A 26,977-nucleotide genomic window follows, 5' to 3' on the forward strand; every position below is an offset into this window, starting at 1 on the left:
AATATCCATCCCCTGCGTCACTTCAACTTCGTCACTGATTCTTGCACATTATTGTCAAGAATCTGCTGATACTGAGTTGAATCCGTGCGACCCTCAACTTTAACAAGATTCCCGGTGCCAGCATTGGCCACACAGCCTCAAAGCATGATGGAACCTCCACCAAATTTTACTGTGAGTAGCAAGTGCTTTTCTTGGAATGCCGTGTTTTTTTGCCTCCATGCATAACGCCTTTTTGTATGACCAAACAACTCAATCTTTGTTTCATCAGTCCACAGGACCTTCTTCCAAAATGTAACTGGCTTGTGCAAATGTGCTTTTGCATACCTCAGGCGACTCTGTTTGTGGCGTGCTTGCAGAAACGGCTTCTTTCGCATCCCTCTCCCATACAGCTTCTCCTTGTGCAACATGCGCTGTATTGTTGACCGATGCACATTGACACCATCTGCAGCAAGATAAAGCTGCAGGTCTTTGGAGGTGGTCTGTGGATTGTCCTTGACTGTTCTCACCATTCTTCTTCTCTGCCTTTCTGATATTTTTTTTGGCCTGCCATTTCTGGGCTTAACAAGAACTGTACCTGTGTTCTTCCATTTCCTTACTATGTTCCTCACAGTGGAAACTGAGAGTTTAAATCTCTGAGACAACTTTTTGTATCCTTCCCTTGAACAACTATGTTGAATAAGCTTTGTTTTCAGATCATTTGAGAGTTGTTTTGAGGAGCCCATGATGCCACTCTTCATAGGAAATTCAAATAGGAGAACAACTTGCAAATGGCCACCTTAAATACCTTTTCTCATGATTGGATACACCTGCCTATGACGTTCAAAGCTCAATGAGGTTACAAAACCAATTTAGTGCTTTAGTAAGTCAGTAAAAAGTAGTTAGGAGTGTTCAAATCAAGAAATTGATAAGGGTGCCCATACTTTTGCACTGGTCAAATTTTGTTTAAATGCGGATTGCACATTTTCTGTTAGTACAATAAACCTCATTTCAATCAGAAATATTACTCAGTCTATCAGTTATTAGATATACGAAACTGAAATAGCTGTTGCAAAAACCCAAATTGTTATAAAGAAAAAAGGTTAACATAAATAGGGGTGCCCAAACTTTTTCATATGACTGTATATGCCCACAGCGTTCTACCACTAAAAAGATCTGCATGTGTGAAAGTCTTCTTGCAATGTAATTATGCATTGGATACTTGTAATTTGGCACATTGCCAACACCCTAAAGCTGAGTTTCAGGAATTTGACAAACATGGCAGGTCATATTGTCACATTGCAATAAGATGTGGAAAATGGGCACATGACTGTAATAAATAGCAATGATCAAATCCCGGTATTTGGGAGATATTACTGTTATGGTCTCTCAGGCTGTATTTGCTGACAGAGCTAGCTGGGTGGTGTCTCCATATGCCAGTGGTAGATATGGGGCGGAATGCCGAGTGTCTCTGTATACTATGTAATGGCACGTATGACTAGCCATTGCATCATTACATGTTTGGACATACAATAAAGAGTGTAGAAAAGCAGGAACAATGCTGTTTTAAGTAGCAATTACCACAATGGAATTTGGGAAATATGATTGTTATGGTTTCTCGGGTGGTATTTCTGTAGATGTCACTGCATGAGTACCTGATCATACTCCTGTATTCTCCATCTAGCCCCAGAGTGACCTTCCTTTAAAAGCTGCCCAGGTCAGGGCCAGCCTCCTCTTACTTACACACATGCTTAAATCCTCTTTTTTTTATTCTAGTACCACGCTAATCAGTATAATCCGCTGATTACAAATATAGCCTAGAGGAGGATGCAGGGAATCACTTCTGCGTCACAAGCTCGGCTCACCCCAGATATTTCTAAATGTTATCAGCAGCTTTAATGGAAATGGATTACATACATTTACATTCAGGAGGAGAGAAATGCCACAGCCGTGACAACGAGTACATGTTATTCCTATTTGCTGATTTTAATAAATATTCAAAAATCAAAAGTAGACAGTGACTGTGTACACCAAGGGGCTACACTGTGAGAGAGCACTCCTTTAAGGGACCAGCAATAAACCTATTGGGCCGCTCCACTAATTTTATATTGATGACCTATCCTTAGGATGGGTCATCAACATCAGATTGGTGGGGGTCTGACATCAGGCACCCTCAATTATTGCTGTTTTCAGTGCTGGTAGTAGCCAGAGGATCGGTGGGGGTGCTGAGTGTCGGATTTCCGTCATCTGATATTAATTAACCAAGGATAGATGATTAATAGTGTATTTCCTGGAAATAAGGGCTCATGTCCACTTGTGATTAAAAAATGTCTTCGATACTCACCCAGAAAAGTGAGTTAAGTGTCCTGCGTATGGTCTGCATTTTTTTTTCACCTAGCATCCGTATGACATGCGAGTGCTGTGCAAGTGTGTAGATTTTTCTCCTCAAGGATACGTGTGACATGCGTATGACATCCTTATTACATGCACATGCATATGCCATCCGTATTGCGATATTTTTCTCGCACTTATAGACTTGCATTAGCACGTCTGGTGCGATATACGCAGCTATACGCAGCATGCTGCGATTTCACTGAGAGAACAATTCGTGATGCGAAAAAAACAAACAAAAGGACACTGCCCCATAGATTAAAGGGAACCTGTCACCAGTATTATGGCCTATAAGCTGCGGCCACCACTAGTGTGCTCTTATATACAGCATTCTAACATGCTGTATATAAGAGCCCAGGCTGCTGTGAGAACATAAAAAACACTTTATAATACTCACCTAAGCCAGTCGCTGCGGTCCTGGTTGGCCTGGTGGGTGGCGCTGATCTCCGGGACCGGCGCCTCCTCTCTCGGCCATCTTTGTCTTTCTTCTGAAGCCTGTGTGCATGACACATCCACGTCATACACAATCGCCGGCACTGAGGTCCTGCGCAGGTGCACTTTGATCTGCCCTGCTCAGGACAGATAAAAGTATTGTAGTGCGCCTGTGCAGGACCTCAGTGCCGGTGAGTGTGTTTGATGTGGACGCGTCATGCTTATAGGCTTCAGAAGATAAAGGAGCAAGATGGCCGAGAGAGGAGGCGCCGGTCCCGGAGAACAGCACCGCCCACCGGGCCAACCAGCACCGCAGCGACCGGTTTAGGTGAGTATTATAAAGTGTTTTTTATGTTCTCACAGCGGCCTGCACTCTTATATACAGCATGTTAGAATGCTGTATATAAGAGCCCACTGGTGGTGGCCGCAGCTTATAGGCCATAAAACTGGTGACAGGTTCCCTTTAACTAACAAAGGTGCGATTGCAATCCAATTTTTAATCGGATCGCACTCGCACATGAAAATCGCAAATGGACAAGAGCCCTAAGACAGGGTCTTATATTATTTTTGGCTCCAGAAGATGCGCTAGGGCTTATTTTCAGGAGATGTCTTTTATATTTTTATTGGCATCAGTGATTCAGTCACCCATTAATGAAAAATGAATATTTTCCCCCTGTGAAAGGGTGATTATTCATTTTCCATTAATTAGCCGGCATGTGACTATAAACTTCTAGGGCTTACAGCAACACAACGGAGGAACAAACACCAATAAATGTGACATATTCTGAAAGGCCTGCCCAAGCCTTATTTCACCATACTATTATAGTATGATATGCAACTAGGGCTTAGTTTTAGAGTAAAGGCTACTTTACACACTGCGATATCGGTCCCGATATCGCTAGTGTGGGTACCCGCCCCCATCTGTTGCGCGACACGGGCAAATCGCTGCCCGTGTCGCACAACAGCCATCACACATACTTACCTGTCCGGCGACGTCGCTGTGACGGGCGAACCGCCTCCTTTCTAAGGGGGCGGTCCGTGCGGCATCACAGCGACGTCACTGAAGCGTCACTTAACCGCCGCCCAATAGCAGCGGAGGGGCGGAGATGAGCGGGACGTAACATCCCGCCCACCTCCTTCCTTCCGCATAGCGGCCGGGAGGCAGGTAAGGGGAGCTTCCTCGTTCCTGCGGCGTCACACGCAGCGATGTGTGCTGCCGCAGGAACGAGGAACAACTTCGTTACTGCTGCAGTAACGATTTTTAAGAATGGACCCCCATGTCGCCGATTAGCGATTTTGCACGTTTTTGCAACGATGCAAAATCGCTTATCGGTGTCACACGCAGCAACATCGCTAATGCGGCCGGATGTGCGTCACAAATTCCGTGACCCCAACGACTCCGCATTAGCGATGTCGCAGCGTGTAAAGCCCGCTTCAGGATTATGTTATAAGGACACTCCAAAAAGGAGAAAAAATCCAGCTAGGCCGTATTTTTGAGATAGGGCTTATATTCAGAGAAAATAAAAGTAGTGGAACACCTGTTTAACATGGACAGACCTGTTATTTGCCATAAATAAGATTTTTCTTTGTCCTTGAAGTAAATACTGCTGTTCCCCTAAATCTAGCATTGCTTTTCTTTTGCTCCAGAACTTCTTGAGATATTGCCCTCTCTTCTCTGTATGTAAATCTAGTCTTCATAGCCCATTGGGTATACTTCTTTACTATTTTCTATGAGTGTTTATATCAGGACCATGCCCATTTGGCTAAAAAGACTAATTTTTTTTATACAGAGAAAAGGGATGCCTATTTCAGCAAGGGATAGAAGCAAGAACAAAACATAAACCACACAAGATTTAGGAGAATGGCAGCATTTACACCAGATAACAAATACATATCCATGGCAAGCGACAGGTCCTCTTTAGTTTAGTAGGTCTAATCTTTTGTTGTGTGTAATATTATGTGTAATTTTCAGAATTTACGGCTTTGCAGAATGTTCTTTTACTGCAAACTAAACCTTGACACCAAATGTCAGTAACTTGTCAACTAAACTTTTTTAAATGTTTTTTGGAATCTGTTGAAATTTTCAGTAATGAAATTTCTAACTAGTGCAGAAGGGGCTATATGCACTATACAGAACCCTTTTATTTTTAGAATTAAGTGGTGGTCTGAGACAATTATGCATCAGAAGATCATTTTAACTGAACTTTAGCCCCATAAGGTGACAAATTGTAGTCAAGGCATTATGTCTCAGTCACCTCCAAATGTGGGATATATTCTGTGCCTGCGACACTATGGGACTCAGTCCTGCTGCATGGCTCCATAGGCAAACAATGGTTAAATATTGTTAATCAATCATAAATGTGCAGGATTAAACCTAAGGTTATGTTCACACGTTAAGTATTTGGTGAAGAAATTTCTGCACAAGCTGTGCATCTCTTTGAAGGAAAAATGCAGTGATAAAAAGTCTGTTTTCTGAGTTTCTGGTGCAGATTTTTTCCATACATTAATATTGGTGAAATCTGCAGCAAAAACACTGAAAGGCTATGTGCGCACGTTGCGTACTAGCCCTGCAGATATTTCTGCAGCGATCTGAAGAGCACATGTGCGCTTTAGATCGCTGCAGAAATGTCCGTAGTGAGCGCCGATTCCATGCGCTCTGCCTGCAGCTCCTCCCATAGACAGAGCAGGGGCTGCAGGCAAAGCGCAGGAAAGAAGTGACATGTCACTTCTTTTTGCGCAGCGCTTCGGCAGTAGCCGAAGCGCTGCGCTCTTAGACGCCACGTGCGCACGGCCCCTGCACAGTCTCCATAGACTGTGCAGGGGCCGCAGGACGCATGCAGTTACGCTGCGCTACAAAGCGCAGCGTAACTGCATGTTTTTACGCAACGTGCGCACATAGCCAAAGACTATGTGCGTACTTTGCGTCGAGGTAGTTGCAGTTCTAAATGCATCCTCTGGCAGAAATTGTCTTTGCCAAAGTTGCTTTTGACCACAGAAACGCGATAAATATGCGTGCGTATTTACCGCGTTTTAGCCGCCTTTTTAGTGCTTTTTACATGCTTTTTCATTGCTTAAACTCAGATGCGTTTTGAACATAAAGACACTGCTAAATAAAGTTTATACATACAAACACTATGAAAAAAGGTAAAAAAAAAAGAAAACAATATAATTATTTATATCAAAACGAAAATAGTTACATTTTTTATAATTATAGCGGTTTTATACTATTTATGGCTAAAATAATAAATTATTATTTTTAATTATTTTTATTGTTGGACTATGTTTGTGTGTAAAGGGACATATCATTCCATTATTTTGATGTCATAAACGCATGCATTTATTTAGTTCAAAACGCATGTTTTCTGCACCTAAAAAGCATGTAAAACGCTGAAATTTTGATGTTTCTTGCTTTTTGCAACTTCTCATTGACTTCATTGTTAGCAAAATGCAGCCCAAATGGCAAAAACAATTGACATGTTGCTTCTTTGAACGCTGAGGTTTTGCCCAAAATTATGCAAATTAAACGCAGCGTTTTGAACAGAAAAGTGCGGACAAGAAATCCCCATTTTCCATTGACTTTGCTGGAAAATCAAAACGTATGGCTTTTGGCATGAAAATGCTGCAGTTCAAAACGCAGCTGAAACGCAGGTAAAAACGCAAAGTGCGGACATAGCCAAAGAATTGACAGATTTAAATCTGCACCAAATCGACAAGGAGAAAATACTCAACGTGTTCATGAGACTTCAGGATTCTCATACCCTTTGCTGGGATCTGGTAACCCTTTAGGGTATGTGCCCACAATCAGGACTCACTGTGTCCTCAATGCAGCGGGTCCTGACCTGTGGGGCCGCGAGTCTCCTCTGCAGGAGAACGCAAGAGACTGCAGCTGTCAGTACCCACGATCAGGGTTAGGTGTGCTGCGTTTCTCGCTTGTGATCTACCTATGGAGGATGCATGCATATCCACTTCAAGCAATTGACATGCTGTACTTTGGAAAGCCGCACTGCAGGTCAGTATTTCCTGTGTTAAAACCAAGCACAGTTGGCACAGGATTTCGAGAAATCCCATCCACTATGCTTATACTGTACAATGCAGCGTTTTGGACGCAGCGAAAACATGCTACATCCAAAACGATACAAACACTGATTGTGGGCACACACCCTTACAATTTGTGACAAATCTGCACTGAAAAAAATGCATAAAAAATGTGCCAAAAAACCCAATGTGTGCGCACAACCTAAAGCTGGAAGCTAGTTTTGCGCCTCTTTAGGTTAAATAGACAATGTGGTGCACAGAGATGGACCTTTGCGTTACGCCATGTTAGAATTCCGCTTGCACTGATCATCATATTATAAAAGTTTCAGTTCTAAATACTTTTGTTTTGTAATGTTGTTTGTTTGCTTGTTTTAAAATAGTGTCCGCCATCTGTGCCATTGTCTTATCTTACTGTGTTTTAAATTAGCTGCTTTAAAAAAAATTTTTGGCAACATTTTCCAGAAAATTACAATAGCAGCAGCAAATACATACTGATTTTGATTACAAATGTTTTTTTTGGGGGGGTGTTGAAGGTTTAGAAGTTTTGAGACAAACATTTCAGTCCAGCTGCTTGAAATCATTGATTTATTATGTGTCCACAATGCCTCTTATAATACATGTCATTGATCTCCGGTACAGTGGTACACATTGTGCATTAGTGATAGTATATGTTACAAAGCTTCAGCATATTAAGTGTTAACAGTTTATAATGTACGCAGACCGGTTCAAAATGAATTAGTCCTTGTGAGTTGCACGGCTAAGACTGCTTGCACTGTAGTCAATAGCACTGGGCTTAAGCTGGGTTTACACACTGAGACTTTCTAGCGATCCAACCTGCGATCTCAACCTAGCTGGGATCGCTACAAAGTCTCTGGTGAGCGGTCAAACAGGCAGACCTGGCCAACGACCTAACAGCGATCCGGACCTGCAGAGCGACTAGCTGGTCGTTGGGGACAGCAGGTGAACTTCACCCGACTTCATTTAATGCCGCGCGGCTCTGTGTGCCGTGTAAATAAATAAATAATTAAAAAATCCGGCGTGCGGTCCCCCCCTATTTTAATACCAGCCAGATAAAGCCATACGGCTGCAGGCTGGTATTCTCAGGATGGGGAGCCCCACGTTATGGGGAGCCCCCCAGCCTAACAATATCAGCCAGCAGACGCCCAGAATTGCCGCATTCATTAGATGCGACAGATCTGGGACTGTACCCGGCTCTTCCCGATTTGCCCTGGTGCGTTGGCAAATCGGGGTAATAAGGAGTTAATGGCAGCCCATAGCTGCCAATAAGTCCAAGATTAATCATGTCAGGCGTCACCCCGAGATACCTTCCATGATTAATCTGTAAATTACAGTTAAAAAACACACACCCGAAAAATCCTTTATTAGAAATAAAAAACACAAACACATTCCCTCATTACCAATTTATTACCCACAACAAAGCCCTCCTTGTCCGGCGTAATCCACGGTCCTCCAACGTCGCATCCAGCTCTGCTGCATGCAGGTGACAGGAGCAGCAGAAGACACCGCCGCTCCGGTCACCTGCACGCAGCTAATGAAGAGAGCCGTGTGATCGGCTGAGCTGTCACTGAGGTTACCTGGATCCAGCGGTGGATCCAGCGGTGGCCGCGGGTAACCTCAGTGACAGTTCAGCTGATCGCGTTACTCACCTCATTTGCTGGTGATTTCCCCCCCTCTCTCATACTCACCGATCCCCGATCCCCGGCGCTGCACGGCGTTCACTCTGCTCCGGCGGCTTTTCCTTTTTTGAAAAAGCCGGCCGCCCATTAAACAATCTCGTATTCCCTGCTTTTCCCCGCCCACCGGCAAATGTGATTGGTTGCAGTGAGACACGCCCACACGCTGAGTGACAGCTGTCTAACTGCAACCAATCACAGCAGCCGGTGGGAGTGTCTATACTGTGCAGTAAAATAAATAAATAAATAATTAAAAAATCCGGCGTGCGGTTCCCCCTATTTTAATACCAGCCAGATAAAGCCATACGGCTGAAGGCTGGTATTCTCAGGATGGGGAGCTCCACGTTATGGGGAGCCCCCCAGCCTAACAATATCAGTCAGCAGCCGCCCAGAATTGCCGCATACATTAGATGCGACAGTTCTGGGACTGTACCCGGCTCTTCCCGATTTACCCTAGTGCGTTGGCAAATCGGGGTAATAAGGAGTTATTGGCAGCCAATAGCTGCCAATAAGTCCTAGATTAATCATGTCAGGCGTCTCCCCGAGATTCCTTCCATGATTAATCTGTAAGTGACAGTAAAAAAACACACACACCCGAAAAATCCTTTATTAGAAATTAAAAACACAAACACATTCCCTCATCACCAATTTATTACCCACAACAAAGCCCTCCTTGTCCGGCGTACTCCACGGTCCTCCAGCGTCGCGTCCAGCTCTGCTGCATGCAGGTGACAGGAGCTGCAGAAGACACAGCCGCTCCTGTCACCTGCACGCAGCTAATGAAGAGAGCCGTGTGATCGGCTGAGCTGTCACTGAGGGTACCTGGATCCAGCGGTGGCTGCGGGTAACCTCAGTGACAGCTCAGCTGATCGCGCTACTCACCTCATTTGCTGCGTGGAGCTGACCGGAGCGGCGGTGAGTAGCGCGATCAGTTGAGCTGTCACTGAGGTTACCCGCGGCCACCGCTGGATCCTGGTAACCTCAGTGACAGCTCAGCCAATCACACTGCTCTCTTCATTAGCTGCGTGCAGGTGACAGGAGCGGCTGTGTCTTCTGCAGCTCCTGTCACCTGCATGCAGCAGAGCTGGATGCGACGTCGGAGGACCGTGGATTACGCCGGACAAGGAAGGCTTTGTTGTGGGTAATAAATTGGTAATGAGGGAATTTGTTAGTGTTTTTTATTTCTAATAAAGGATTTTTCGGGTGTGTGTTTTTTTACTGTCACTTACAGATTAATCATGGAAGGAATCTCGGGGAGATGCCTGACATGATTAATCTAGGACTTATTGGCAGCTATGGGCTGCCAATAACTCCTTATTACCCCGATTTGCCAACGCACCAGGGCAAATCGGGAAGAGCCGGGTACAGTCCCAGAACTGTCGCATATAATGTATGCGGCAATTCTGGGCGGCTGTTGGCTGATATTGTTAGGCTGGGGGGCTCCCCATAACGTGGGGCTCCCCATCCTGAGAATACCAGCCTGCAGCCGTATGGCTTTATCTGGCTGGTATTAAAATAGGGGGAACCGCACGTCGGATTTTTTAATTATTTATTTATTTATTTTACTGCACAGTATAGACACTCCCACCGGCTGCTGTGATTGGGTTCAGTGACACAGCTGTCACTCAGCGTGTGGGCGTGTCTCACTGCAACCAATCATATTTGCCGGTGGGCGGGGAAAAGCAGGGAATACGAGATTGTTTAATGAGCGGCCGGCTTTTTCAAAAAAGGAAAAGCCGCTGGAACAGAGTGAACGCCGTGCAGCGCCGGGGATCGGTGAGTATGAGAGAGGGGGGGACACTTCAGTCACTCGGGGGATTAGCGGTCACTGGTGAATCCTTCACCGGTGACCGCTAATCAGGACGCTACACAGACAGAGCCGCGGAGTCGCTGCAAAGTCTTCACACACTGAAACTTTGTAGCGATGCATGCTGCACAGCGGGAAACAAAGGACCTAGGAATGGTCCTGAACGATTTGTAGCGATCACAACTTCACAGCAGGGGCCAGGTCGCTGATAGGTTTCACACACTGCAATGTCGCTGGGGAGGTCGCTGTAACGTCACAAAACCGGTGACGTTACAGCGATGTCCTTTGCGATGTTGCAGTGTGTAAACCCAGCTTAATATATGAAGCAGAAGACAAGGCATGACAGCTCACTGATTACTAGTTCAGTTTGTACCCATCTTTAGCTGCAGAATTAAAAAGGGGCACTACTTGCCAGTGCATACCTGATCCCCTACTGCAAATTGAAATTAACTTATTATTTAACCATTCAGATGCTGCAGGGAAATACATATTGCAGCACCTAAGCCATACCTCCTAACTTTTGAAGAACAGAAATAGAGACAAAGTATGCTGCACACACAGCTAATTTTGACCGTTCCTCTAGCCACACCCATTTGTCAGTGAGAAATGTTCAGCAGATGTCTCGGACTGTTCATTCATTCATGGTCATATCAGCCAGAACGTTCTGATCTTTAGATCTGTTTCACACGTCAGTGAAAAACTGACATTTTTCACTGGCATAGAAAAAACGCATATGTCCCTCCGTGTGCCGTGATTGCATATGGAGATAAACTCACCTGTCCCCGCTCCTGCTGTCCGTGGTGCTGAACTCTCCCGGATGCTGTCTCTGGCCGCCATTGTGTCACCTCTGCAGCTACTTCCGGGTCAGCACCTCACCAGCGCCATGCCCGTACCCGCCCATAATCTCGCGCCTGCGCATTTAGCTCACCGGCGCAAGCGAGGGCAGCTGTTTTCTGCTCTGCCCGCGATATGGCAGTGTGAACTGCGCCTGCGCAAGCAGACCTAACTGCACAGGCGTGAGATTTGAAAATGCGATGAGGGGGATGACGGAGGGCGTCATCCCGTCAATTAAAGAAGAAGGACGGCCATCAGCGGCAGGAGGGGGATAAAGGAGCAGAAAATGAGCCCGCCCATCTGGCCAACCAAGGTAATTAGCATACGTAACGGCCAAGTTTTATAAAGTTATTTTTGGGGTCTGGAAAGGGAGTCAGGGCCAAGGTGCACCTTTATAGAAAGCAGCCTAGGAGCTGCAGAAGGTGATTCTTTTAGTTTAATAGGTAAAAATCTGGTGACAGGTTCCCTTTAAAAGAAGCTCAAAAGACTGAACGTATGCGCAGCAAATGCAGATATTATTATTAATAATAATAATAATAATATTAATAATATTAATTAAATTATAGTTTATTCTTTTAGCATTTAATTAGCTCCTTTTCTAGTGTGTTACAGCGTAGATCTGCCTGAAATAGATATCTTGTGCACATACTCATAGTTTAGTTTGTCAGTACGTGTGACCACTTAAAGGGAAGGTGTCGTATTTTTTTATTTTGGATTAATAATAGTGATTATGGAATCAAATATTTTTAATACAAAATAAAACTCACTTTTTATTTAGTTTTATTTAATTCTAGTTTTACTGAAACACTGGGCGCTGCCATCTAGAATTTGCTGTGTGTAACGACAGTTACTCAGCGCATTTATAGCAGCGCCCTGTGCATTGGGTCTGATAGAAGGGCTCCGACCTCTAGACTTAACACTGAGATCTCTCTGCTGTGACCTGGACATGCCTCCGGGGCTGTCCAGGTCGGCACCATCTTTTTTTGTGGAGCTCACAACGTGTGCTGTGTGCTGCACTTTCCCCATGTCACCCTGAATACTCTCCCCCAACCCCCTGCTGCTCTCCCTGCTTCCGCCACTACCCCCTCATTGCTACCCTCCCCCGCCACTTCCCTGCCGCCACCGCTCCCTGTGCTCTCGGGCCTCCGCTCCCTATCTCAGCAGAGCACTGTATATGCGGTGCGGTATACACGGGCGGGCAGGCGTGTGTGCGGCAGAGCATTTTGGGTGTGCGTGCCCGCGGAAGAGCATTGTAGGCGTGCGCATGTCAGAACATTGCGGGCGTGCCGCGGCAGAGCATTGCAAGCGTGCGTGCCTGCGGCAGAGCATTACATGAGGGTGTGCATGCATGCAGCAGACCATTGCAGGCATGCTTGCAGCAGAACATTGCGGGCGTGCATGCAGCAAAGCATTGTATGCATGCGTGCAGCAGAGCATTGTTTACAGGTGTGTGCATGTAGCAGACCATTCTTAGCGTGCATACGGCAGAGCATTGCGGGCGTGACTGCAGCAGAGCGTTGCTGGTGTGCATGCATGCAGCAGAGCATTGCAGGCGTGCGTGCGGCAAAGTGTCGCGGGCGAAGGAAGGGACGCTACGCTCTCCCACTGCTCGGGTCCGGCTGCTGCTGCTGCTGCTCGGTGGTGGCTCGAGCGGTGGGCCGGATCCCGGGGACTCGAGCGGCGTTCCTCGCCCGTGAGTGAAAAGGGGATTTGATTGATTGGATGGTGGATTTGAGTATTGTCCGTGACGCCACCCACGGTTGTGGTGATATTGGTGACACCACCGCTGCTCTGGACGGGGATCCCGGGAGCGGTGACAGGGAGCAGCTTTGTTGTTAGTTCTCCCCTCCGTGGGTATGGGGTTGGTTGTCCCGGGGCTCGGTGATGGGGGAAGGGTATGGATGGCAGGCGGGTTCCGGGGCCTGGTGAGGTGCAGGGTCGCAGGGGCAGCGCTGTGCCGCACGGCATGGTGGTACTCACTCAGCCAATGATGAGGACACAGTTCTCGGTAAAACACACGGCTGGATGGACGGGTCCCACAGACGGCCGCGGTGGTTTCTGCTCCCGGCAGGTTGATGGTGACTGCCTTTCCCTGTACCTATGTACGGTAGATGGTTACGATGGGTTCCCACCGGTAACCCGCTCCCCAGCTTGGATATGGGCTGGAGGAGCCCCTTTTTGCCCGCAGGCTCTGGCCCTGGAAAACGGTTGCCTTGGCGGTGGCGGTGTCTCCCTCTCACGGTTGGGCTGTTGCCTTTTGTCGGGACTTGGCTGCTGGGGAACCCAGGAGGTTCCCTTCGCTGACGGATTCGACAAATTCACAGCGACTCCTTGCCTTGTCAGGGTCCGTAAACCCCTGCCAGATGGTGCTGACTTCACCTTGTGTACCGGTCCGGTACCGCCGGGCCACCGCCCTTTTTCACGGTCCTTACGGTAAACTCCGATCGGTCACTCCTGCAGACGGTCACCACCGTCTGCCAACCTTGCTGTACCGCCCGGGCCACACACCCGGACGCTGTTAGTTAGTTGCTCCACTACCACTTCACCTCCTTCCACTTTCACCTCCAAAACTAATCTGTTTACTTTTCCCGCTTCCAGGACTGTGAACTCCTCGGTGGGTGGGACCAAGCGCCTGGCCCACCCCCTGGTCACTTTTAGAAATTGTCTTAGGGAAGCTCACCCGCATGCTCGTCGTCCTCATCGGTGTCTCCATCTGACTGCAGTTCATTGCCGTCCCCGACTTGAGTGGGCAAATGATCACATTCAATGGCATCTGGCATGTTGGTGACATATTCTCTTCTTGAATGAATCCTGGTTTTCACTGTACAGGGAAAATGACAGACTGGCAAATGGTGGTCACACCAGATACTGACTGGTTTTCTGACCCCCAAATATTGTAAAGCTGCACATTTTAGGTGACTTTTTATTGTGGATCAAATTGTCTCTCCAGGGAGGAAGGAGACAAACTATTCTATTGGAAATAGCAATCCTACAAGTCAAAAGTGGCCTTTTAACAAGCCTTTTCATATGACTAAGGATTTATGCCAGATCAGAATCTCAATATGCAGACACGGTGTTTTGAGGTGATTGCCCCTCGTCAGTGCAAAGTATGGGAACTGATCTGGCTTATGAGAAGCTATAGTGGGGACCACGGGGAAGACTTATTGTGGCTAGCATAAGGCACACCTGTGCAATAATTATGCCGTCTAATCAGGATCCTGATACTCCACACCTGTGAGGTGGATGATTATCTTAGCAAAGAAGTGCTCACAAAAACAAATTTCAGAACAACATGTGATAGAAAAAGGCCTTTTGTGTACATATATAAAGTCTTATATCTAAAGGGTGCTTTACACGCTGCAACATCGCTAGCAATTGCTAGCGATATCGCGGGCGATAGCACCCGCCCCTGTCGTTCGTGCGACATGTGGTGATCGCTGCCGTAGCGAGCAATATCGCTATGCCAGCATCACACGCACATACTTGTTCAGCGACGTCGCTGTTGCTGCTGAACAATCCCTCCTTCAAAGGGGAGGTACGTTTGGCGTCACAGCGACGTCACAGCGGCGTCACAAAACGGCCGCCCAAGAGAAGAGGAAGGGAGGGGATGAGCGACCGGAACATGCCGCCCACCTCCTTCTTTCTTCCTTTCCGATGGACGCAGGTAAGATGATGTTTGTCGTTCCTGCAGTGTCACACATAGCGATGTGTGGTGCCGCAGGAACGACGAACAACCTGTGGAATGAAACACTAATGACATTATGATTTGGAGCGACGTGTCAACGATCAGCGATTTTTGACGTTTTTGCGATCGTTGATCGTCGCTCCTAGCTGTCACACGCTGCGATGTCGCTAACGACGCCGGATGTGCGTCACGAACAATGTGACCCCGACGATATATCGTTAGCAATGTCGCAGCGTGTAAAGCACCCTTTAGAGCTCAGTTCATGAAAAATGGAAGCAAAAACAAAAGTGTTGCGTTTCTATTTTATTTAGTATATATATATAAAAATAATATTTATACATATATACAGTTAGGTCCAGAAATATTTGGACAGTGACACAATTTTCGCGAGTTGGGCTCTGCATGCCACCACATTGGATTTGAAATGAAACCTCTACAACAGAATTCAAGTGCAGATTGTAACGTTTAATTTGAAGGTTTGAACAAAAAAACTGATAGAAATTGTAGGAATTGTACACATTTCTTTACAAACACTCCACATTTTAGGAGGTCAAAAGTAATTGGACAAATAAACCAAACCCAAACAAAATATTTTTAATTTCAATATTTTGTTGCGAATCCTTTGGAGGCAATCACTGCCTTAAGTCTGGAACCCATGGACATCACCAAACGCTGGGTTTCCTCCTTCTTAATGCTTTGCCAGGCCTTTACAGCCGCAGCCTTCAGGTCTTGCTTGTTTGTGGGTCTTTCCGTCTTAAGTCTGGATTTGAGCAAGTGAAATGCATGCTCAATTGGGTTAAGATCTGGTGATTGACTTGGCCATTGCAGAATGTTCCACTTTTTTGCACTCATGAACTCCTGGGTAGCTTTGGCTGTATGCTTGGGGTCATTGTCCATCTGTACTATGAAGCGCCGTCCGATCAACTTTGCGGCATTTGGCTGAATCTGGGCTGAAAGTATATCCCGGTACACTTCAGAATTCATCCGGCTACTCTTGTCTGCTGTTATGTCATCAATAAACACAAGTGACCCAGTGCCATTGAAAGCCATGCATGCCCATGCCATCACGTTGCCTCCACCATGTTTTACAGAGGATGTGGTGTGCCTTGGATCATGTGCCGTTCCCTTTCTTCTCCAAACTTTTTTCTTCCCATCATTCTGGTACAGGTTGATCTTGGTCTCATCTGTCCATAGAATACTTTTCCAGAACTGAGCTGGCTTCATGAGGTGTTTTTCAGCAAATTTAACTCTGGCCTGTCTATTTTTGGAATTGATGAATGGTTTGCATCTAGATGTGAACCCTTTGTATTTACTTTCATGGAGTCTTCTCTTTACTGTTGACTTAGAGACAGATTCACCTACTTCACTGAGAGTGTTCTGGACTTCAGTTGATGTTGTGAACGGGTTCTTCTTCACCAAAGAAAGTATGCGGCGATCATCCACCACTGTTGTCATCCGTGGACGCCCAGGCCTTTTTGAGTTCCCAAGCTCACCAGTCAATTCCTTTTTTCTCAGAATGTACCCGACTGTTGATTTTGCTACTCCAAGCATGTCTGCTATCTCTCTGATGGATTTTTTCTTTTTTTTTCAGCCTCAGGATGTTCTGCTTCACCTCAATTGAGAGTTCCTTAGACCGCATGTTGTCTGGTCACAGCAACAGCTTCCAAATGCAAAACCACACACCTGTAATCAACCCCAGACCTTTTAACTACTTCATTGATTACAGGTTAACGAGGGAGACGCCTTCAGAGTTAATTGCAGCCCTTAGAGTCCCTTGTCCAATTACTTTTGGTCCCTTGAAAAAGAGGAGGCTATGTATTACAGAGCTATGATTCCTAAACCCTTTCTCCGATTTGGATGTGAAAACTCTCATATTGCAGCTGGTAGTGTGCACTTTCAGCCCATATTATATATATAATTGTATTTCTGAACATGTTTTTGTAAACAGTTAAATAACAAAACTTGTGTCACTGTCCAAATATTTCTGGACCTAACTGTATACATATATATATATATATATATATATATATATATATATATATATAGCCGATGTGTGGAGGGTTTTAATACCAAGCTATGTGGTTTCATTGGAGGATCAAGTAGAGAACAATGGAATGGTGGCTGCTTATACAGTAATCTGGCTAAGTAGTTTTAGCTTTCTATATATAGCGCACAAATCATTTAATCAACTGCACCTTCCGGCCATAGCAGTGGAATAATAGCAGCGGAATAGTTTGTGTGCATATCGAGCGTTTGGCTGAAGCCTCAAGGTATAGAAAATGATTTCTTGTGAACCCTCCATTTTTTTGCATAGACATGGATGTCCTAATTATATTTTAATTAGAGTTCTAAATGCTATTGTGTTGAAATAGTAATTTAAAAACATGTCGACAACAGCAATAAAGGGAATTCTGCACAGGCCTCTGCTATCACCTGGGCAGTCTTAGACGCCTCCGCAGTAAGGGGATTATACGAAAAGTGATTGGCCATGGAGTAAAGCTCTAAGTATAATTCATTTAGGAATGCGTTTTTATGTACAGATAATTAGGTTTCGGAGTATGTCCATTAACAGCTCGTTCTTATCACTGCTCTGCAAAGAAGGAAAAAATTATTTCCTCTTAATTATAATTAATTATAATAAGTTACATCTACAAACTAGAATTTTAGTAAGAAAAATAATTATTTTTTATTATTAAAATTATGGTATGTGGGTGTAAAAGTGGTCCAGGTGAAATGCTCAATTACATCTCTGTAATCCATCAATACATTTTGATGATGAGCAAAGAAAATGTTATTAAACGGTAATAGTATTCTAAAAGTAAATATTAGAGATAGGTTAATCGATTTAATTCAGATTGAATTTGTGCAGAATTTTAAGGAATTTGCTGAACTTGGTGAAATCAAACAATTTGCTACTTGCAAATTGTCTAAAATGGCCTTCATTATTTTAAACATTGCAGAAGATTGCATCAGCAAGGGAAGGATCACGTGACTTCGGGTGAGGTTTCACACATTAACTTGGAGCTATCACATGGTAAAGCACAGCCAATCAGGAGGGTTTATGGTATCCTGTATAAAAGCAGAAGCAGGAAATGCAGCAGCAATTCTGTCTTGAATCTGGATAGTGACAGGATGTCAAGACTCACAGTTTAGCTATAGGGATTTAGAGAGAATGCCTTAAAACAACATATATATAGTATGACAGAACAGCAGCGAAGAAGATCAGAATGTGAGTGTCATACATGTTTTTCATGGTAATTGGATGCTTTAAAGTGCTTTTGATTTACACCCAATTAACTAGCTGCAACTCAAATTTTCTGAGAAACTTTGGTGAATCTTGCAAATTTGAATTGCAAAAGAATTGCTAATTTCTAATATATATGTATTAATGGATCAACACAAACACTTTAATTGTGATTTAATGGGATCTTAGACTTGTAATTATTTGTATCTGCCTGTGTTAACTTTACATTTTTTCTTTTTTACTCCACAGGTAATAATGGGAGTTCTACAAGTTGGCTTTGTTTCTGTCTACCTTTCTGATGCACTTCTCAGTGGATTTGCAACGGGTGCCTCTTTTACAATCCTTACATCTCAAGTGAAATATCTTTTAGGCCTAAGTCTACCACGTGCCAATGGGATTGGCTCTTCAATTTATACTTGGATTTATATCTTCCAGAATATTCACAATACCAACATTTGTGACCTTGTTACCAGCTTTGTGTGCCTCTTAGTTTTGGTTCCGGCCAAAGAACTCAATGAGTGCTTCAAATCTAAACTTAAAGCTCCGATCCCTATTGAGCTTTTTGTAGTAGTTGGTGCAACTCTTGCCTCTTACTTTGGCCATCTCAAGGAAAATTATGGGTCCAGTATAGCAGGTGAGATTCCTACTGGATTTTTAATGCCAAAGCCACCAGAATGGGGCCTAATTCCTAACATAGCATTAGGGGCATTGTCCATTGCAATTATAGGATTTGCAATCACTGTCTCCCTTTCTGAGATGTTTGCCAAGAAACACGGGTATGAGGTGAAGGCCAATCAGGAAATGTATGCCATTGGATTCTGCAACATCATACCTTCATTTTTTCATTGCTTTACCACAAGTGCTGCACTTGCAAAAACGCTTGTTAAAGAGTCCACTGGTTGCAGAACTCAAATCTCAGGAATCATGACCTCACTAGTCATTCTGTTGGTCCTACTGGTAATTGCTCCTTTGTTTTACTCTCTCCAAAAATGTGTTCTTGGAGTTATCACCATAGTGAACTTGAGAGGTGCTCTCAGAAAATTTTTAGATCTTCCCAAGATGTGGAAGGTCAATAAAGTGGACACATCTATTTGGATGGTCACCATGTTTTCATCAGCATTAATTAGTACAGAACTGGGACTATTGATTGGCATTGTCTTTTCCATGCTGTGCGTCGTTGTGAGATCTCAGAATCCAGGGGTAACACTTCTAGGTAGAGTGGAGGCCTCAGAAGTATATGAATCTATGACAATATATAAGGACCTGAACACCACAAAAGGAATTAAGGTATTTAGGTTTGAAGCCTCACTATACTATGTGAATAAGCAATGCTTCAAATCAGCCTTATATAAGCATGTTGGTGTGGATCCAGTATCGGTGGCATCAGCAGAAAAGAAAGCAGCGAAGAAGCAAGAGAAGTTGCAGAAGAAAGAGGGCATCACAGAAATAGGTCTTACCCAGGTGGAAACTGTACAGCGGCTCTACCAGGAGCAATTGTCTGTTCACTCAATAATCATTGACTGTAGTACCATCCAGTTCATTGATACGGCTGGGTTAAACTCCTTGAAGGAAGTCTTGAAAGATTATGATGACATTGGCATTCGTGTCCTGTTGGCTCAGTGCAACAGTTCTGTGAGGACTTCCCTTAGAAATGGGGACTATTTTAAAAGGGAAGAAGGAACTATGGTATTTCACAGCATCCACCAAGCGGTACAGTTTGCACTGTATGAGCAAGAGCAACGGGATGCTTTCAATAATGGGTCAGCAGTGTAAAAGATATAGCAGTGAAAGTTACATTATGTTACCATGCCATAGGTACTATAGTTTATTCTAAAATACATGTGCACTACCGAAGCATGCAGTGTCGAACTGCAGACAGTCTACATCCATCCATCATTCGTTCATTCATTCATTCATTCATTCTTTTTATGAAGACAACTCCGTATATTCCCATCCAAATTGGCTGTTGAGCTAATCGTAAGAAAGGACACAGAAATATCTATGGCTCTTACAGGAGGTACTGTTACAATTTGCTGAGGAATTATTTGGAGACATATTACACTGTATAATAATGTGTGAATATGTTTAGTTGATCACTCAGGGTATCAAACTATCAGATTATCTTTCCTATGTAAAATATACTATTTTTTATTTATAAGTGAAATGAATTGCATAGCTTTCTCTTAGTGTTTTGATATGGAAGGACTATTTTATGCAGACAAAAATCAAAGATATTACATTTTAAATACTATTTTTCAAGCAATAGGAAGAATATTGTAATGCATAAATCAGTAGATGATAAGTCACTGGGTTCTACTAACGCCTACAAATGTAGATTGTAAAGATTGAAGTCACAGCCCATGTCACATACCGGTTGTGTTTGCTACCGAAGGAAATTGCAATGCAAGTGGCTAGATAGAGATTTAGACACTAGATGGAGCCATTGATTCATTTTTCAGTGCTCATGTGCCCTATACAGCAGCCGGGGTGACTGTTATATAGGACTTATATGCTAAACTGTAATGTTTAGACTTCGCAGACACAAAGCCTTACACGTAGGGTGAAGAACACCCTATGTTTATGTGCTCACTAGTGATAAGCTAGCACCACTATAATCGGGTTCTCGGCACTCATCATTTTGATGCTCGGACGGGCTTGACTTGTTTACCAAGTATAAGAGAAGTCAATGGGAAACTGGAGATCTTGCGGTAAAAATGCTAGAGTCCCCTATTGACTTCCATTATACTCGGTAAACAGGTTGAGCCCATCCTAGCGTCAAACCTTATCGTTACAAGAACCAAGCATGCGAACATGGTAGTGTTCGCTCATCACTAGTGTTCACTATAAAACAATAGTTATATCAGTGGTATGTGTTTGTGCTTACATGGAATCAATATGACAGTTGCCTGTTGTACTTAATACTTGTTAAACTATGAGCCTTATTTAACAAATCTCAGAAACAAAGTGCCCTTATTAACCACAGCAATGATTGATTAATTTTCTCATTGCAGATGATAATTGTGATTACTTGCTGTGGGAGGCAACTGTGGAATGAAATCCTTATATATCGTCACCCTATTCTAGAACACTTTACAATACAGAGAATGGTCCACGTACAAACAAAATCAGGCATTATAAAGTATTCAACAATTCAAACAATTGTAGTAAGGGCGCTGCTCCAAGAGCTTACAATCTAGGAAGAAATAGGGATGATACTTCTCTAATGCTTATTTTAATGTTTTACTGTGAATAACAGATTGTGACATTTTTTTAAAATATAATATCTCCTCATATTGTGTATAAATGTGGGTCAGTGGTGGGAATTTTAGGTCATTGGTTCAGTCTTACAATTTTCAGTATACTGATAATGAACTTTGAAAATGTGGTATTTTGTAGTCTGGCATGCAGCGAAACTGAACCAACCTGCCATAATCCCCGTCAGCATTACATTATTAGGTAATGGCTCAATGGCAGTCTGCAGTTAAATGAGATTAGTCCATGCTATCGTAGAGATAGTATCAAAGCTGTCCTCCACCCAAGTGATGCTACTTTTGCCATGTACAGATACCCTCCCAGGTGCCCTCTGTTTGTATCCCACTGCCTCCCCCACTGAGACTGGTTTCATTCTTCCTGTATCCAAGAGTAGCACCACAGTGGCATAGAAAACACAATGGTAAGTTTGAACCATGCTTCAACAGCACAGGAAAGGCAAGGTTTAAATTGTTTTGATTTAGCAATCTCTTCTCAATGCCACTAATTGATAACTATACTTTCAACAAACTTAAATCAATAGTACAGGAGAATGTAAAAACTGTATCTTATCAGAGAAATCTGCTTCCTAACCATTTATGAGCCACTTGTTCACCTCCCGAACTTATCATCTACTCTGAAAAACTGCTCAATTCCATCGTTCTCAGACAGGACTTCTAGCAGAGAAATGTGTCATGTTACACAGCTCATTATACTCTATGGAAAGGGAAGAAGAAAAAGGTAGGAGGAGCAGAGTGAGAAAACAAGCAAGGAGAGACAGAAAGATGGTGCTGAGCTTTCTAGCAAATCTTTTATCTCACTCCAGAGATAGATTGAAATCCACACTGTTCAGCACTACTGTAGAATTTCCTCCAGACTTCTCCTGCTCCTCTGTGTTGTAAAAAAGGACAGAATGAATCCCTGTCTGTGTGCTGAGCTCTTTATGGAACACATCAGAGGAACTAGTCTCCACCCACTAGCTCAGAGTCAGTTAGTTTAGTGCAAATTAAGAGACAGCGCTTGCAGATAAGAAAACTGGTGAAAAGTGCAAGTCATATTATGGCCAGAAATAGTGTTATTCCCCTTGTCCAAAAACAGAACCACTTTTTGTGAACAGCTATTTGAAAGTATGGCATGGTTACCCTTTAACTAATTGATGCCTGTTTTTAATAATACTATGTGTTATGAAAGTAAAATCTGAACTTGATATGGCTCACCAGCTTTCAATGAATATTTATGACTTATCAATAATAATTACAGTACTTTTTATATAAATACAAAGGTTTTATGAAAAAAGGTAAAAATATAAAATATGAAAAGCAATGACAACACACACATAGCCTTGTCATTTAATATATTATAAAAATATATTTAATTTATATATGAAAATGGCATTTAAATAAAGTAAATTAATTATTATGCACTATTTTTTTATTTACCCATTTTATAGGGGCTTCCCCATAAAACAATTCCATATGCACAGCATTCAATATACATGTTAGGTAGCTGGGGGTCTGTCACTAGCAGCCTCCAGTTAGTAGGAAGGTACAGAGTCCACCATCCCTCCTTACCAGTATATACGTGAGGTCATTAACTGTCAATGCTCCATAAGACTCTACAGGAAAGTGCTCTGCTGTTCCTGTAACTTTTATAGACCTGTATGGAGAAGCATTATACATACTTTTCTGTTGCTCTATTTGCTGTTTTTTATGATGTTTAATTTAATGAATCACTGTGAGCTTGAGTTACATAATGTACAGAAACTCAGAAACAAATCTATTGCTATGACAAATTAGAAGGTCAGGTCACGTAGGAGGTCAGTATATCATTCCAAACTGGATCAAAAATTAAGCACTTTATAGAATAAATGTTACATGAAATGATTGCTCTCAGCATTACACATGCTTTACAGAATACATTTAGTAATAGCTGTAGTAAGTCGTATCTGTTGTACTTTCACTGTTGCCTTTGAAAGGAATAAAAGTCATATTCTTTATAAGATTCTTGTGTGTTTTCTTGTGATTTTTTGTGTTTTATGTTTATATATTGCAAGTGTTAACTACATTTTGGGAAGCACAAGCAGGTGATTTAATTGTCACTCTTCCAGATAAATTCTCAAGTTCTCCCTTGGCTTCAATTGTACTCGGTAAACAAGTCGAGCCCGTCCGAGTGTCCGACGGCTCGTTACGAGTACCAAGCACCCGAGCATGGTAGTGCTCAGTTATCACTACTGCTAACAAGATTATTATTGTGATGTTAGGTATAGGAAAGTACCATGCGTTCGGTGACAGGAAAGGGAAGGGAAACCCTGTGTCTAGGGAAGGTGGGGGATGGTGACCCCTGACCAAGCCTTCCACTGGCCCCTGGCTCCCCTGACCACCCTAGATAGGTTCTGCAGCTATGCGCCGAGGATACCTAAACCTAGCAAACCCTGAGCTGGGCACTATTTAGGGTAAGGATGGGATGAGCACTTAGTCAACCCCACTACTTCTAAAGAAGACACAGGGGGCACACCCAGGGGAAAGCACATAACCAACTTATCTCCAGGAAGACTTAGGGAGTGATGCAGCAACAAACTACAAAGTTTTTCAGATGGATATAAGCGCACTGCTTGCATCCAGACCCTGCGTAGGTTTCTAAGTCTATCACCAGCAAAGAGCAAGGTGAAATGAGAGTATTTAAAGTCACAAGGGAAGTGCTGATTAACAGCTGAAAGGTGAGCAAATCTGAAGGTTCCTAGAGAGAAAGGGATAAACCCAAGGAAAAAAGGGAATCAGGGAACAGCTTGTGTAGCCAAATGCTGTGACCATCTACAGCCAGACACCACATTACTGTCTGTCAAGCATTACACACCCGTGACTATTATGAGACAATATGCCATAGCTGTAGAAAAAGACATGAACCGCACATCCAAAAATCATACTTTGATCTAATGCTGCTAGGCAAAAATTTATATACCTCTACATGAGGTTCTTGGTTTAACATTCTAATCAGACTGTATGAAGCCCACTGCCACGTCACAGCGAACCTTTGAGTGGGTCCCTAACTTATTTGAAGCCTTAAAAGGTGTGGCGCCACGCGCCAACCACCATCCCAGCGACAGTGCACCAGCAGGGCATGTGACACATGGTAAAACGCTGAGCCCCCTTTGCTCCAGGCCACACTGCCCCATCGACACAAAACCACCACAGCAATGGCCGCCACACAGCACCAGAACTCTGTGAAAGGAGGTGCCCAAATCACCTTCCACAAGCTCTCAGTATGTGAACTGAGAGCAAAAAAAGCAGAACCTCTCCTTGTAGTCTCCTGCTAATTAAAACCACCTGTGCCAAATGGGTTTGTGCTATGTGGCAGCCATTGTAGTCGTGGTTTTGTGTCAGTGGGGTGGTGTGGCCTGGAGTCATGGGGACTCCTCCATGCAGCATGAGTGTTGTGAGGCACCAGATCACCTGCCCTGCTGGTGCACTGTCGCTGTGGTGGTGGTTGGCATGCAGTGCCGCACCTTTAAGGCTTCAGATAAGTTAGGGACCCACTCAGGGGTTCGCCGTGACATGGCAGTTGGCTTCATACAGTCTGATCAGAATGTTAAACCAAGAATCTCATGTTCAGGTATATACATTTTTGCCTAGTGGCATTAGATCACAGTATGATTTTTGGATGTGCGCTTCATGTCTTTTTTCTTCAGCTATGTTTCACTACTATGAGACAATTTTCAGTTCTACAGTACTGTTAGTTACATGTCTCATAAGAGTAATTTCCCCTTCATTTATAATAAGCCCAGGAGGCAGATTCTCTGGGTGATCTGCTTCCAGTCCACAGTTCTCAACAGCTCATTTACATATTATGAAAATGTGGATTACTCTGGAATAAGAAATCGTATTACAGATTTCAAGGTATCATGTGATTCAGCTTCATATGACCTGCATGTCTATATGGATATACTCAGATTCACTTTGTATGTAATCAAGAAGCAAAAATTAAAAATGTATTAAATTATTAACCTTTTGAGGACTATGGGTTAATCTTTTTGTCAAAACCACCCCCAAAAAAACCTGACAGAGTGATGTGCAGCAAACCATGGTTTTGACAAAAAGTTTAACCCCCTCATTCCCTTTATGAATTTAAGTATCCATAAACTAGGGGTTTCATTACACTTTGATAATATCACTCCTGAGGAGTACCACCATAAGTGGTGGACGAAACATGTTGGGAGGTTATACAATAGGGACATCAATTAGTGGGATAGACCACACTAGGCACTGTCTTTGTGAGAACGGGAGACAAAGCACGGGGCACGACAGGGTTAATAGGATCCTCTACCCCGGCTCATGATCTCATCTCTCATTTGTGAATGGCCTCTTCATCAAGTACATATGGTGAGACCGAACCAATTTTTTTTATATTTGAGCACTGGTACACTTTGAGCACTTTATCACTTTATACAAAATTTGGCTGTATGGGAAGGTATTTTAACAGCTTTATTAAAAGTTATCTTTTATTATTACACTGTGTCCCTGCTAGAGATATGATTATGCTTTGGATACAATAGGATACAATAGGTTAGCTTTGTACAAGTCCATCTCCAAATATCTTGATATTACTTTATCCACAGTACGTAACATAATCAAGAAGGTTACAACCCATGGTAATGTACATAACCACCCTGGACATGGAAGACAGAGAAAAATTGATGAAAGCAACACAGCATAGTCAGTCCGGATGGTGTATAAGCAGCCTAATCAGGTTCCAGAGAAATTCAAGCTGTCGTGCAAGCTCAGAGTGCATCAGTGTCAGCGTGAACTATCTGTGGACATTTGAATGACATGAAACCCTATGGAAGGAGACTCAGTAGGACCCCAGTGCTGACACAGAGAAATAAAAAAGTTACACTGCAGTTTGTCAAAATGTACATGAGTAAGCCAAAATCTTATTCATAGATGAGCCTAAGATAGAGCGTTTTGGTACAGCACATCACTCTATTGTTTACCGAAAATAGAATGAGGCATGCAAAGAAAATTACACAGTCAAATATGATGGAGCTTCAAAGGTGTTTTGGGGTTGTTTTACTGTCTCTGGCACTGCGTGCTTTGCATGTTAAGCATCATTCTGATGATTACCAAAGGATTTTGGGTCACAACATATAGCCTAGAGTCAGAAAGCTGGATTTGCTTCCTATGTTATGGGTTTTCCAGCAGGACAATCACAACAAACATAAATCAAGAAGCACCCAGAAGGTAATAGAAACAAAGCCCTGGTGAGTTCTGAAGTGACCAGCAATGAGTCCGGATTTAAATCCCATTGAACATCTGTGGAGATGTACCACCACTGCAGCAGTCGGACTGCTTGTGTCGCGGGTGGGGAAGGATGCCGCTGCGCTGTGCTCGCTAATGCTCGGGTCCGGCGCTGCTGCGATGGCTGCTCAGTGGCTCGAGCGGTGCGCTGGATCCGGGGACTCGAGCGGTGCTCCTCGCCCGTGAGTGAAAGGGGGTAGTTTGGTTTGGGGATTTGGTCCGTGACGCCACCCACGGGTTGTGGTGAGGTTGGGCACCACCGCTGCTGGTGACGGGGATCCCGGGAGCGATGGCAGGGAGCAGCTGGGATGTTGTTCTCCCATTCCGTGGGTAGGGGTT

At 43.8% G+C, this 26,977-nt stretch overlaps 1 protein-coding gene across 2 annotated transcripts in view; it reads left to right on the forward strand.

Annotated features, from left to right (window-relative positions):
* The window catches only part of SLC26A2 (solute carrier family 26 member 2), an 86,008-nt gene extending 62,659 nt beyond the window's left edge, over positions 1-23,349 (forward strand). For both annotated transcript variants that reach the window (XM_075344638.1, XM_075344639.1), the window contains exon 3: positions 18,348-23,349. In XM_075344638.1, the coding sequence (XP_075200753.1) occupies positions 18,348-19,871 (1,524 nt within the window). In that variant the 3' untranslated portion in view covers positions 19,872-23,349. The remainder of the gene's footprint in view (positions 1-18,347) is intronic.
* The last annotated feature ends 3,628 nt before the right edge of the window (positions 23,350-26,977 follow it).

Source organism: Anomaloglossus baeobatrachus, chromosome 4 (assembly GCF_048569485.1).
Source record: "Anomaloglossus baeobatrachus isolate aAnoBae1 chromosome 4, aAnoBae1.hap1, whole genome shotgun sequence".
Classification (NCBI taxonomy): domain Eukaryota; kingdom Metazoa; phylum Chordata; class Amphibia; order Anura; family Aromobatidae; genus Anomaloglossus; species Anomaloglossus baeobatrachus.